This window comes from Oncorhynchus clarkii, chromosome 20 (assembly GCF_045791955.1).
Source record: "Oncorhynchus clarkii lewisi isolate Uvic-CL-2024 chromosome 20, UVic_Ocla_1.0, whole genome shotgun sequence".
In the NCBI taxonomy this organism is placed as follows: Eukaryota; Metazoa; Chordata; class Actinopteri; order Salmoniformes; family Salmonidae; genus Oncorhynchus; species Oncorhynchus clarkii.
Genome location: NC_092166.1, coordinates 17,277,831 through 17,292,830, shown reverse-complemented (window position 1 = coordinate 17,292,830; position 15,000 = coordinate 17,277,831). Strand labels below are relative to the sequence as shown.

Here is a 15,000-nt window from a genome sequence, read left to right as displayed (position 1 = left end):
ACTTTTGATGGTTTCTCATGGCTCTGCAGTCATTACGTCTTTAAGTCATTATGAATGAGGATGGGCAGATAATAACACTGTAATGGTGATCACAGTGGATAATGTCTGTCTGTCTGGACATACATTAGGCCAACTGTACCTGTACGTGTGGAGGATGACATTGATTGGCTCATTGGGCTTTGGAGAAAAATGTACTGTGTGTACAGAATGTTCTTTTTCTTGCATTACCATTGCCCATACCAGACAGATGGGAGTTGCTAGGGACCTCAAGATACGATATTATTGCGATACTTCGGTGCCGATACGATATGTATTGTTCACCATATGTCTGCTGCAGAGGGACAAGACAGAGCCATGACAAAACGAGTTTTAAATCAGTCATGGAAATAAGTGCTGAAAACAAATTGGCTCCCAACTTAAAAAGAAGGTGGAGGACAAGCTGTGAAGGAAAAATACTGGAGTTTTGGTGCAGGTACAGACAACTAGCGAGAAAATAATATCCCGATATGTAACTGTAGCGATTTTTTCTTCCATCATCACTCATACCAGAGAGGGTCCAACAGACAGACTACAACGAAGGTACTGTACCTAGTGACAGTACAGACACATCTTTCTCCTACTGTCTGTCTGTCTGTAGTCCTGTTATTACATTTTTTCTCAATGGCTAAAACACTAAAAACCCATTGGCTGACAAAGTTCTCAGTTGCCTGGACTCATTTAGCTAATTATGCAATCTGTTGTCAATACCTTAAACCATTTCACATGGTAAAACACAATTTGCAGATCTCACTTAGACTTTTCAGCAAAACTCTAAACACATTCTCATTCTCAAAACACATTCTGCACTCTAATGCACATGTCATCCATACTGGTAAACACAAGTGGCAACAATCAAATACAAATAGAGAAGACTTGTCATTGATTGAACACAACCACTCAAAATTGATTTAACCTGTTTCAAATGATGCGACACAACCACTATAAGCCAGTTCAGAGATTCAGTTCACAGGTTGTTGAAGGTGGGAAGGAGAAAGTCTGAGAATGGATACTGTAGTACAATGCATTGTAGGCTGTATACTGTACAATGGACACATTGTATGGCCCTGAACATTGTGCTTTCCATTTATTAACAGTACTGACTGCTCAATAGATTTTGACTGGTTGCAGGTTCATATCAACAAAGAACAAGAATTACAGTATCACAGAGACAAAGGACAAGTTTGTGAGATGCAGGGTACAGTACTGTAAAAATAGGGATACAAGGAGGAGGAAGAACAAAAAACAAAATTGCAAAGAGCAAAGCAGAGTAGTAATTTCTTATACATTTTGAGCTACTATGATAGAACATGTTTTCGTTCATCAAAAGACAATGACAGAAAAATTTGAATATTTTTTTAGATTAAAAATGTACATATCCCTGAAAATTTTATGTTTTGAACAATGTGTTTTCTATTTTTCGGTGTATTGTTTACTGACTGCTTGAGAGTGTATATACTTTTGATCACTTTGTTTATGATTTGAGAGCCGTGTTTGATTTTGAACACAGGTAAAACTGTTTTGAGGCGAATGTTTCATTTTGCAAGAGGAGTCAGGTTATGTAAATAGTGCTTGAAGATGAGGTTTTGTGTTTAATGTTTTCAGGAAATGGAGCAAGGTTTCAGAAATTGTGTTTTAGCAATTGAGAAAAACTTTATCACTCACCCCAGATGCAGGGTAGGCCGTCCAGCCTAGCTCGGCAGTAGCCACCCGAGTATCCATCAACGTTTCTACGAGAGAGAGAGAGAGAGAGAGAGAGAGGGGTGAGCGGAGGTAGGGAGAGAGAGAGAGGGAGAGAAGGAGAGAGGGGTGCGCGGAGGTAGGGAGAGAGAGAGAGGGAGAGAAGGAGAGAGGGGTGCGCGGAGGTAGGGAGAGAGAGAGAGAGGGAGAGAGGGGTGAGCGGAGGTAGGGAGAGAGAGAGAGGGAGAGAGGGGTGCGCGGAGGTAGAGAGAGAGAGAGAGGGAAAGAGGGGTGAGCGGAGGTAGGGAGAGAGAGAGAGGGAGAGAGGGGTGCGCGGAGGTAGAGAGAGAGAGAGAGGGAGAGAGGGGTGAGCGGAGGTAGGGAGAGAGAGAGAGGGAGAGAGGGGTGAGCGGAGGTAGGGAGAGAGAGAGAGGGAGAGAGGGGTGAGCGGAGGTAGTGAGAGAGAGAGAGGGAGAGAGGGGTGCGTGGAGGTAGGGAGAGAGGGAGAGAGAGAGAAAGAGAGAGAGAGAGAGAGAGAGAGAGAGAAAGAGGGAGAGGCTAGAGTCAGTTATACAAACATCACAGTGCAGGGCAGAGTAAGTTCTCATACATTCCCAGTCCTGTTCCATGGTTGAAGTTGAGCCATGAAGGAGCACTTTGATGAGTTTTACTGCGGAAAACCACCTGAGTTTGATCCAGAAAAGAACACTTGCTGACAGAAATAAAATGACCCTGCTAGATTTATCTTCCATTTCCACAAGAACAAAGAGTTGCATTTCTCCATTTGAGTGGAATGTTGAGGGCCAGTGTCCAGCCCATACCTCCGGCCCATAGCTCTGGCACATAGTTCTGGGCCCCTAGCTCCGGCCCATAGCTCTGGCCTATATCTTCGGCCCATAGCTCCAGCCCATAGCTCCGGAACCATAGCTCTGGCCTATATCTCCGGCCCATAGCTCCGACCCATAGCTCCAGAACCATAGCTCTGGCCTATATCTCCGGCCCATAGCTCCGGAACCATAGCTCTGGCCTAAATCTCCGGCCCATAGCTCCGACCTTGCTCTAGTACTAGTGCTGAGCATTATCTCACTGTGTGCATGTGTGTCTGCCCTTGTGCTTGTGTCCGCCAGTGTGTGTGTGTGTGTGTGTGTGTGTGTGTGTCTGCCCTTGTGCTTGTGTCCACCAGTGTGTGTGTGTGTGTGTGTGTGTGTCTGCCCTTGTGCTTGTGTCCGCCAGTGTGTGTGTGTGTGTGTCTGCCCTTGTGCTTGTGTCCGCCAGTGTGTGTGTGTGTGTGTGTCTGCCCTTGTGCTTGTGTCCACCAGTGTGTGTGTGTGTGTGTGTGTGTGTGTGTGTGTGTGTGTGTGTGTGTGTGTGTGTGTGTGTGTGTGTGTGTGTGTGTGTGTGTGTGTGTGTGTGTGTGTGTGCTGAGGGCCGAGCTTTGTGCCATTGTTTACCCAGAGAGATGTCCATCATCAGTGTAGAGGGCTTTCCACAGCCAGCCAGGCCATTTCCAAGTGTTTACTTTAGAAACACTATCAGAGCACTGACACCCTGATAGCCTGGCCAGAGACAATAGACTCAACAAACAAAACCATAGACACCAATTGGGTCTCACGGACAACTCTTGACATGGCATTGATATCCAATCGGCTCACCTTAGTACTAAACAAATCAACAAATGAAAACCACCTTCAACAGCCAATTCAAAACATTTGTCTACAAAGCAGCCTTCCTCAAGAGCTCCCAAAATAACATGTGGTTTATAAGATACAGACTGAGAGGCTTCAAATGCAGGGCAGACATGCTCATCCACACACCTTGAGAGGTGAATAATTATCTCCATTTCACTTCTCTTCCTCTTTTCTTTTGCCTCTCTCAGAGAATGATGGGTACCCCCCCTTCTCTCTCCCTAACCCTCCCTGACACCCCACAGACAAATAGACCTGGCACCAGTCCCGAGCCATTTGTCAGCCTGTGTTGATTCATATCGGCAGCTCTGGCACACCGTCGGCGTCGCTGAAAGCTAATATTGTTCCAGGTAAGTGAGGACGAGAAACTACGGCCTCAGATTTACTGCTTTTCTATGGGCCACCCCCCACCCCCCTCCTCCCCTGAAGAGCTACAGATTGATGAGCCCTGTGACCAGACAGCCTCTTCAGCTGGGTAATGATAGATTCATATGATATAATATAACAAATAGTTTATACTCTGCCAGCAGACGGTTCGTCTTGTTGGAAGTCAGCCAGAGATTATTTCACCTTGGTATATCTTGTGCCAACTGCCAAGGCGTGTCTAGATGAGGATATGTCCGGAAGGCGTGTCTAGGTGTGTCTAGATAGATACAAGAAGGGTGAGGATATGCCAGGAAGGCGTGTCTAGGTGAGGATATACCAGGAAGGCGTGTCTAGGTGAGGATATGCCAGGAAGGCGTGTCTAGGTGAGGATATGCCAGGAAGGCGTGTCTAGGGTTAATGTGGAATAAGATGCCACACATACACGGACACACATGGATCAGACTTATTGTACTGACCACAACTAACCTTATACGATTCTTTATTCTAAACCATATGGTATTACTTGTCTCTTAACTACTGCTGAGGAAAAAGGGTGAAAATAGCATAGGTGATTGATGGGTGAACAGAAGACGGTAGAGGGTGATTTCAGTGTCAATCTCCTCTTCTTGACAGACACTGTCCACAGAAACCACACCAATTAGTCCTGCTGGATATTCAGCTAAAGGCTTCTGCTGTGCTACTGTAGTCACACACACACACACACACACACACACACACACACACACACACACATACACACACATACACACACACACACACACACACACACACACACACACACACACACACACACACACACACACACACACACACACACACACACACACACACACACCTGCAAACGGGCAGACAGACACACACGCATACAACGAGACCAATCTCCTATGTTCTTTAGCACTGACAGCCTTGTTCACATTGGGTTTCCATCAGGCAATTTCAATTTTGTCTGTCACTGCTGTCTGCCTGTCTGTGTGTCTATCTGTCTGTGTCTGTCTGTCTCTCTGCCTGTCTGTCTGTCGGACTGTCTGCCCGTCAGTCTGTCTGTCGTTCTGTCCATCTGTCTGATTAGACTGTGATGGAGTTCTAAGCACAAGCCACTAGGCTCTGTCATGGGGCCTGCATTCATAGGCTAACTCAGGGGAAATGACTGAGGCTTTAGTCAAACCCCAGAGGGAGTGGACCAGCTATTTCTCCTGTCCTATTGAAGAGGTTAAAGGGTGGGGTTAGGAGAGGAGGGGGGTAGTGAGGCAGAGGAAGGAGTGGGGAAGGGGTGTGGTAGGAGGCAGAGGAGACTGATGAGGGTAGGAAACGGAGGGAGGTAGGGCAGAGGGTGAAGTTGAAAACCCAAGGGGGACCATTCGTGTCATGTGGCTAGCCCCCATTAGCAGAGTGTCAGTGCGACAGATGAGTGAATGAGGGACACTAAGTGGACATTAGGACATTAGGAGAGGGGCTAGACAGAGGTCCCATGGGATGAGGAGAGAGCTTCGCCCCTCCCTATGCCACAGCTCAGGCACCTGTCCATCTCTCTGTGGTTTGACAATGTGAAATAATAATGGAGAGTGGTGAATATTGAGTGGAAATGTAGCATGAAAGGTGCTAGAATGCACACTTGCCTGCTTACCATCCCAATGTGGTGAGGCCTAAGTCTAATAATCTTTGGCATCCCAGACTCCACTCATTTTCCTTACCTTCAAGACCCCTCACATAATACAGCATGAAGTGAGGGGATTGATTCATATTGAGACAACATCATATTTTAAGTCACATATTGACATATATTTAATCTTTATAAGTCATATTGATTTCGTTGTGCCTTTACTGAGCTGTTAGGATATCCTGAGCTACCTCTCCAATCCATGCCACTGCCAGCTGTCCCTGGCCCAGGTCGTTTCACGCTGGGCTAATTGTTTCACACGACAGTAACTCCTCTCCTTAAAGCTAGAAAAGCCCCATAAAAGATTGTCCCCTTTTCTTCCGGCCGGCTCCCCCCAAATCACCTCTCAATTAGACCTGACCACATCCAACCACGCCTCCCTCCTCTTCATTTATCCCGTTGCACCCAACTTGTTCTTGTTTGGAGGCTATTCCAGGAAGTGCTTCTATTTAGTTGACATTTTGCCATGTCAGCTTTTAGCTGTGCAGGGGGGAGTTCAATTAAAGAACAAAAACTGTTCGTAAGCAATTATGTCTGGAACCAACTGAAACAGCTACGTCCTAGTGTTTTGTGTTGTTCATAGTATATTGTATTTGTAAAGTATGTGAAGCCACATCAATCCCATAGAAAAACAATGAAATGGTACAGGCCGAGGCAAACCATCACTATAGCTAGAAGCCGTGAGGCCAGAAGGCCATATCGAATGGAACGGATCAGGGATCGTTATTGTAGAATGATCCAGGAATGGCTGGTCCTTTGTTCAAGGTATGCATCATGCGTTACAGCCAGCCACACCAATTAAAGTGAATCAATTATTTTGCTGCAGTCCAGCCCAGTTCCCATCACTGCTCTGTATAAAAGGGACTGCTGGGGTGTTTGTGAGAAAGGGGTTTAATTGAATCTATCTGTCATTGGTGTAATTGTCAGGGTCAGTTTTATTGATCTGAGGAGTGCACCTATGACGTTTTCCAGGCTTTGAACCAACAGCTATTGTACTGTATGAACAAAGCAAAGTGCCTTCTCAGTCAATGCTGTTTTCTTTACTGAGTCTATGGACTATGCCTTTTCTCTCCAGGGCAATCCCTCATGTGATTGTCCATTCTGCAGCCACTGCTACAGTCACCCATCAGCAGCTATAGATCAGGTGACCACTAACCCCCAGCCATTAGGCCCCGGACCCCCGGCCCCAGATACAATAGCGCTCTCTGTCATACCGCAGCCTTCCACAAGCGGAAATGTGGCCTGGAATGAAAGGATCAATACCTAATGAGAGACAGAAGGAGGGAGAAAGAGAGGGAGAGAGAGAGAGAGAGAGAGGGAGAGAGAGAGAGAGAGAGAGAGAGAGAGAGAAAACGAGAGAAAGTAAGGGAGGAGGGGGACTGCGACTGCATTAAACATTGATGGGGCCTCTGCGTCTGAGATCGATACCTCCAGCCCTCTTCACACAATTACACGTCAGTACGCGAACCCATAATACATCACAGTGGACACGCATAATTACATGTTGTCCAAGGGAGCTGCAGGATCCCATTTATACACAGAGAGGTAGGCTACAGGGAAAGTCAATATAAGAAACAGAAGTTGACAGGATACACAACAAAGGGGACTGGGTTGTTCAATGTTCAGATACAGGATGAGGAGTGTTGTCTGGTTAATTGTAACCAGTATAGGACACACTGAGGGGCCGCCAGTGTCATTCTCTCCCTTTGTGGCCATGCCTGAATGTTAGGTGATGTGCGCAGATGGGGTCGATATGACATGTGGTGAGGGCGGCTCTTGGTAGATCACTCTTACTCTGTCAATACGGCTTCCAATTCTCTGAGCCTGATCAAGATATACATATGTTCCAGAGAGAAAGAGGGGGTGGGGAGGAGGATAGACAAACAGAGGAAGAGAGAGGAGGGAGAACTTTTAAACGAGTTAAATAAAGATGAAGCCTTGTTGGCATGCCACTGAGCCTGGCATTTTAAATAGGGTTTGAAAACAAATTGAGGAGGAAAAGAGGCAAAACGTCAGTACAGAGACCAAGTGGAGTCGCAATTCAATGGCTCACACACCAGACGTATGTGTGTTTCACTGGTCACCCCCAAAGCCAATTCCTCCTTTGGCCGCCTTTCCTTACAGTTCTCTGCTGCCAATGACTGGAACGAATTGCAAAAATCACTGAAGCTGGAGACCCATATCTCCCTCACTAACTTGAAGCTCCAGCTGTCAGAGCAGCTCACAGATCACTGCACCTGTACATAGCCCATCTGTCAATAGCCCATCTGTCAATAGCCCATCCAACTACTTCATCCCATACTGTTATTAAATGTTTTGCTCCTTTGCACATTCATCTTCTGCACATCTATCACTCCAGTGTTTAATTGCTAAATTGTAATTATTTCGCCACTACGGCCTATTTATTGCCTTACCTCCCTTATCTTACCTCATTTGCACACACTGTATATAGACTTTCTCTATATTGTGTTATTGACTGTATGTTTGTTTATTCCATGTGTAACTCTGTGTTGTTGTTTGTGTCTGCTTTGCTTTATATTGGCCAGGTCACAGTTGTAAATGAGAGCTTGTTCTCAACTAGCCTACCTGGTTAAATAAAGGGGAAATGGAAAAATGAAAAATGTGGCAGGGTCTACAGACAATCACAGACTACAAAGGGAAAACCAGCCACATCGCGAACACCAACATCTTGCTTCTAGACAAGCTAAACACCTTCTTCACCAGCTTTGAGGAAAACACAGTGCCACCGACGTGGCCCGCTACCAAGAACTGTGGGCTCTCCTTCTTCGTGGCCGACGTGAGTAAGACATTTAAACGCGTTAACCCTCGCAAGGCTGCCGGCCCAGATGGCCTCCCTAGCCGCGTCCTCAGAGCATGCGCAGACCAGCTGGCTGGAGTGTTTACGGACATATTCAAACTCTCCTTATCTCGGTCTGCTGTCCCCACATGCTTCAAGGTGTCCACCATTATTCCTGTACCCAAGAATGCAAAGGTAACTGAACTAAATGACTATCGCCCCGTAGCACTCACGTCTGTCATCATGAAGTGTTTTAAGAGGCTAGTTAAGGATCATATCACCTCTCCCTTACCTGACACTCTAGACCCACTTCAATTTACGCCCCATTATGATTCTTTTCATTTTATGTAACCTTAAACCAGGTAAAACCCATTGAGGTTAAAAAGCTCTTTTGCGAAGGCGACCTGGAAAGAAGGCAAAACAGGGAAATAGCAGCGTGTCCATAAACCATTATAGAAAACACAGAATACACACATAATACAACGTGTCACAAGTTAAAGGTACAATTGAAGATTAGAAGCAACTGCAGTCTTCACAAACAGTGTGGTCGATCAGAGTCTTAAAAACAGGCAAAGACACTAAATCCCCTAACTTTTAAAACCTTCTGAAGCATGTTCCAAGATGAAGAGGCATTATAGGAAAAATATTTTTACCCCCATGTCAGATCTAGCCTTAGGAACAGACAAGGACAGCAGCAACTGTGAATGAAGACTATATTGAGTGACTGATCTGTTCAGTAAGGAACAGAGATACAAAGGGAGTTGTCCCATCAATGCTTTGTACACAAAAGTGTCCCCGTGCTTTAGCCTCCTGGTGGAGAGACAGGTCCATTGCACCACAGCATACAGATCAGTGATGGGTCAGTGATCTAGCGTTGGTAATACATCTTAAAGCACCATGATACACTGTGTCTAGAGTTTAAGGTCCTTGCTGAGGCCTGCATATAGACAATATCACCATAATCCAGCACTGATTCAAATGTGCTTTGAACAAGATATTTTCTGACTAACATTGAAAAGCAAGATTTGTTCTTGAAATAGAAACCCAATTTCAACTTCAGTTTCTTGGTCAAGTTATCAATGTGCTGTTTAAAATTCAACTTTTCATCTAACCAAATACCAAGATACATATAGGAGGTGACCCTATCAATTTGCTGGCCTGTTGTAGTTCAAATCTGCAGGTGACTCCATCTGTTGACTTCCAGGAAAGAGAAAACCATAAACTGTTTTCCTTTCATTAAGCTGGTGATTCTCTGATCCACCTCTACGCACATGACACCATTCTGTATACTGCTGGCCCTTCTTTGGACACTGTGTTAACTAACCTCCAGATCAGCTTCAATGCCATACAACACTGCCTCCGTGGCCATCAACTGCTCTTAAATGCAAGTAAAACTAAATGCATGCTATTCAACCGATCATTGCCCGCACCTGCCCGCCCGTCCAGCATCACTACTCTGGACGACTCTGACTTAGAATACGTGGACAACCACAAATACCTGGGTGTCTGGTTAGACTGTAAACTCTCCTTCCAGACTCACATTAAGCATCTCCAATCCAAAATGAAATCTAGAATCGGTTTCCTATTTCGCAACAAAGCATCCTTCACTCATGCTACAAAACATACCCTCGTAAAACTGACCAACCTACCGTTCCTCGATTTCGGCGATGTCATTTACAAAATAGCCTCCATCACTCTACTCAACAAACTGGATGCAATCTATCACAGTGCCATCCATTTTGTCACTAAAGCCCCATATACTACCCACCACTGTGACCTGTATGCTCTCGTTGGCTGGCCCTCGCTTCATACTCGTCGCCTAACCCACTGGCTCCAGGTCATCTACAAGTCTTTGCTAAGTAAATCCCAGCCTTATCTCAGCTCACTGGTCACCATAGCAACACCCACCCATAGCACGCGCTCCAGCAGGTATATTTCACTGGTCACCCCCAAAGCCAATTCCTCCTTTGACCGCCTTTCCTTACAGTTCTCTGCTGCCAATGACTGGAACGAATTGCAAAAATCACTGAAGCTGGATACCCATATTTCCCTCATTAACTTTAAGCACCAGCTGTCAGAGCAACTCACAGATAACTGCACCTGTACATAGCCCACCTGTAAATAGCCCATCCAACTACCTCATCCCCATACTGTATTAATTTATTTACCTTGCCTTTGCACCCCAGTATCTCTACTTGCACATTCATCTTTTGTACATCTATCACTCCAGTGTCTAATTGCTATATTGTAATTGCTTCGCCACCATGGTCAACCAGCCTACCTGGTTAAATAAAGTTTAAATAAAAAATAATAATAATAAAATCACAAGTTTCAATTGGAAAAGCTGCCTTTGAATAACATCAAAGGCCAACTGTAAGTCCTGAAAAGCGCTAGAATAAATAATTGTGTCATCAGCAAACAGATGGAGATTTGCAGAGTCAACAGTCTTCCCTATATCATTTATATACAGTGTAAAAAGGGTCAGACCTAAAATTGAGCCCTAGGGAACTCATTTTTTAAGCGTTGTAAACTCAGATTTCATGATCTCCTGAGCTACTCACTGTGTTCTGTCAGAAAGGTAGTTTTGTAACCAATCCAAGGCATTAACACTTAAACCAACCTTTTTTAGTGTATTCAACAGCAGGGCATGGTCAACAGTGTCAACAGTGTCGAAGGCCTTCGATAAGTCAATAAAAAGTGAAGCGCATTAGATCCACAGAAGATGCAACCGCCATCACACTGCTCTGTCCCATCTGGACAAGAGGAATACCTACAATTGAAGTGGGAAGTTTACATACACTTGGATTGGAGTCATTAAAACTCGTTTTTCAACCACTCCACAAATATCTTGTTAACAAACTATAGTTTTGGCAAGTCGGAGAAGACAATTACTTTGTGCACGACACAAGTATTTTTTCCAACAATTGTTTACAGACAGATTATTTCACCTATAATTCACTGTATCACAATTCCAGTGGGTCAGAAGTTAACATACACTAAGTTGACTGTGCCTTTAAACAGCTTGGAAAATTCCATAAGATGATGTCATGGCTTTAGAAGCTTCTAATAGGCTAATTGACATAATTTGAGTCAATTGGAGGTGTACCTGTGGATATATTTCAAGGCCTACCTTCAAACTCTGTGCATCTTTGCTTGACATCATGGGAAAATCAGAAGAAATCAGCCATGACCTAAGAAAAATAATTGTAGACCACCACACGTCTGGTTAATCCTTGGGAGCAATTTGTAAACATCTGAAGGTACCATGTTCATCTGTACAAACAATAGTACGCAAGTATAAACACCATGGGACCACGCAGACATCATACCGCTCAGGAAGGAGACGCATTCTGTCTCCTAGAGATGAACGTACTTTGGTGCGAAAAGTGCAAATAAATCCCAGAACAACAGCAAAGGACCTTATAAAGAGAAAAAAGGTGCAAAAGTATCTATATCCACAGTAAAACAAGTCCTATATTGACATGACCTGAAAGGCTGCTCCAAATCCGCCATAAAAAAGACAGACTACGGTTTGCAACTGCAACTGCACATGAGGACAAAGATCATACTTTTTGGAGAAATGTCCTCTGGTCTGATGAAACAAAAATAGAACTGTTAGGCCATAATGACCACGGGGGTGGCAGCATCATGTTGTGGGGGTGCTTTGCTGCAGGAGGGACTGGGGCACTTCACAAAATAGATGGCATCATGAGGTAGGAAAATTATGTGGAAATATTGAAGCAACATCTCAAGACATCAGTCAGGAAGTTAAAGCTTGGTCAGAAATTAGTCTTCCAAATGGACAATGACCTAAAGCATACTTCCAAAGTTGTGGCAAAATGGCTTAAGGACAACAAAGTCAAGGTATTGGAGTGGCCATCACAAAGCCCTGACCTCAATCCTATAGAAGATTTGTGGGCAGAACTGAAAAGGCGTGTGCGAGTAAGGAGGCCTACAAAAATTCACCCAACTTATTGTGGGACGCTTGTGGAAGGCTACGCAAAACATTTGACCCAAGTTAAACAACCTAAAGGCAATGCTACCAAATACTAATTGAGTGTATGTAAACTAATGCCCTTTCAGTATAAGAGCTGTTTGAAAAGACACCTGAAATGTCAACCTGTTTTGGTGGGACAGAGTTTTGGCCTTCCTTGGTGACATTACCATCCGGTAAATGCGTTAATAGACCAATAAGAAAGAGAATTCCATACCTCTCTGCCAATAACAGCTCGTTTTCAGTTTTCCTTCCCCACTCAAACCACTCCCAGACAGTCCAAGCAAAATTCTTCCTTGAGATATTGCTCTTTGCTAAGAAGCTATTTTTGTTTATTTTTGACAATTTTAATTGAAAACCATCAGAGTAAGGTACATAATTGTTACCCAGAAATGATTTGATATTGAGATAAAATGGATACATTGGACCTTTAATCAAATGTCAACCCTGGAGATTGGAATAAAAAGAGACACATTTTACAGAGGGAATATGTTTCTGAACAAATGGAGCAGGAGGCCCCTTGTCAATATATTTGCTGTTCGGCTGCCCAAGGGGAAGCCATTCACTAACACACAGCACTCTGGGAAATTAAAATCATAGAATATGATTGGTCAAAATTTGTTAGCGCTTAATCCGGGCTCATGCGGGCGCTTATCAGATTTCAAACCAGAATCAGTTGAGCCGCGTCCCAGTGGCTAAGCGTGAACGCTTTAAGCTGATTTGGGATCAGTGATTGAGTTTATGGGGGTATAGTGGTGGAAGATGGGGAGATTGTGCTGGAATACGGCTTCTGCACAAAGAAAACAGAGGCAGTGATAACAACGCGAGTCACCACAGTAGGTCAACAGATGGAGGAAATGTACTTAGTGAAGTAAAGTCCAATTAGATTTTACACCTCGCTAAATATCTCTCTGTCTATTACTTTGTTTTAAGGTCTACCATACCTATTTTGACCAACCTTACCTAGCAACTTCAGTTCAGAGTATGTATATTTCAGATTTTCATTCATTTCATTTCTCAATAGATAGCCATGACATCGTGGTTAATCTGTGTAAATTGAAATCTGATCAGAAAATAATCTTGAGACGTTAGCTGGCATAGGGAATGAACGGATACGCGCCTCGCACCACTGATCTAGGAGACACAGCTATATGAATGGGTTCACACACACGCACACACACACTCACACATGCAAACACACGGAACACCCTGTACAGGGAGACCCAGTCACACCTCGTCGTTTCAGTGAAAATGAACTTTTCTGTGTAAAGGAGAGACTGACTCACCATGGCAGGGAGAGAAGGAAGGAGGGGGGAATACGACCGGGGGGGACAATATCACACCATGGAGAGCGAGGGAAATCTTGGTGGTGTGAAAGAGAAGTAAGAGTGGAAAGGGAGAGAAATGTAGCAGGAGTGGAGCAGGGGAAGACAGGAGAGGAGCAGGGGAAGAGAGGAGTGGAGCAGGGGAAGAGAGGAGAGGAGCAGGGGAAGAGAGGAGAGGAGCAGGGGAAGAGAGGAGTGGAGCAGGGGAAGAGAGGAGAGGAGCAGGGGAAGAGAGGAGAGGAGCAGGGGAAGAGAGGAGAGGAGCAGGGGAAGAGAGGAGAGGAGCAGGGGAAGAGAGGAGAGGAGCAGGGGAAGAGAGGAGAGGAGCAGGTGAAGAGAGGAGAGGAGCAGGGGAAGATAGGAGAGGAGCAGGGGAAAGAGGAGAGGAGCAGGAGAGGAGAGGAGCAGGTGAAGAGAGGAGAGGAGCAGGGAAAAGAGGAGAGGAGCAGGTGAAGAGAGGAGAGCAGCAGGTGAAGAGAGGAGAGGAGCAGGGGAAGAGAGGAGAGGAGCAGGTGAAGAGAGGAGAGGAGCAGGGGAAGAGAGGAGAGGAGCAGGGGAAGAGAGGAGAGGAGCAGGTGAAGAGAGGAAAGGAGCAGGGGAAGAGAGGAGAGGAGCAGGGGAAGAGAGGAGAGGAGCAGGTGAAGAGAGGAGAGGAGCAGGTGAAGAGAGGAGAGGAGCAGGGGAAGAGAGGAGAAGAGCAGGTGAAGAGAGGAGAGGTGCAGGGGAAGAGAGGAGAGGAGCAGGGGAAGAGAGGAGAGGAGCAGGGGAAGAGAGGAGAGGAGCAGGGGAAGAGAGGAGAGGAGAGGAGCAGGGGAAGAGAGGAGAGGAGCAGGGGAGAGGAGAGGAGAGGAGAGGAGCAGGGGAAGAGAGGAGAGGAGCAGGTGAAGAGAGGAGAGGAGCAGGTGAAGAGAGGAGAGGAGCAGGGGAAGAGAGGAGAGGAGCAGGGGAAGAGAGGAGAGGAGCAGGAAGAAGAGAGGAGAGGAGCAGGGGCAGAGAGGAGAGGAGCAGGGGAGAGGAGAGGAGAGGAGCAGGGGAAGAGAGGAGAGGAGCAGGGGAAGAGAGGAGAGGAGAGGAGCAGGGGAAGAGAGGAGAGGAGCAGGTGAAGAGAGGAGAGGAGCAGGGGGAAGAGAGGAGAGGAGCAGGGGAAGAGAGGAGAGGAGCAGGTGAAGAGAGGAGAGGAGCAGGGGCAGAGAGGAGAGGAGAGGAGCAGGGGAAGAGAGGTGAAGAGAGGAGAGGAGCAGGGGAAGGAGAGGAGAGGAGCAGGGGAAGAGCAGGGAGAGGAGAGGAGCAGGGGAAGAGAGGAGAGGAGAGGAGCAGGGGAAGAGAGGAGAGGAGCAGGGAGGAGCAGAAGAGGAGAGGAGCAGGTGAAGAGAGGAGAGGATCAGGTGAAGAGAGGAGAGGAGCAGGGGAAGAGAGGAGAGGAGCAGGTGAAAAGAGGA

At 45.9% G+C, this 15,000-nt stretch overlaps 1 protein-coding gene across 2 annotated transcripts in view; it reads right to left on the bottom strand.

Annotated features, from left to right (window-relative positions):
• LOC139376024 (ephrin type-B receptor 1) overlaps positions 1-15,000 on the bottom strand; it is a 325,295-nt gene that overhangs the window by 221,497 nt on the left and 88,798 nt on the right. For both annotated transcript variants that reach the window (XM_071118102.1, XM_071118101.1), the window contains exon 2: positions 1,702-1,766. In XM_071118102.1, coding sequence (XP_070974203.1) covers positions 1,702-1,766 — 65 coding nt within the window. The remainder of the gene's footprint in view (positions 1-1,701; positions 1,767-15,000) is intronic.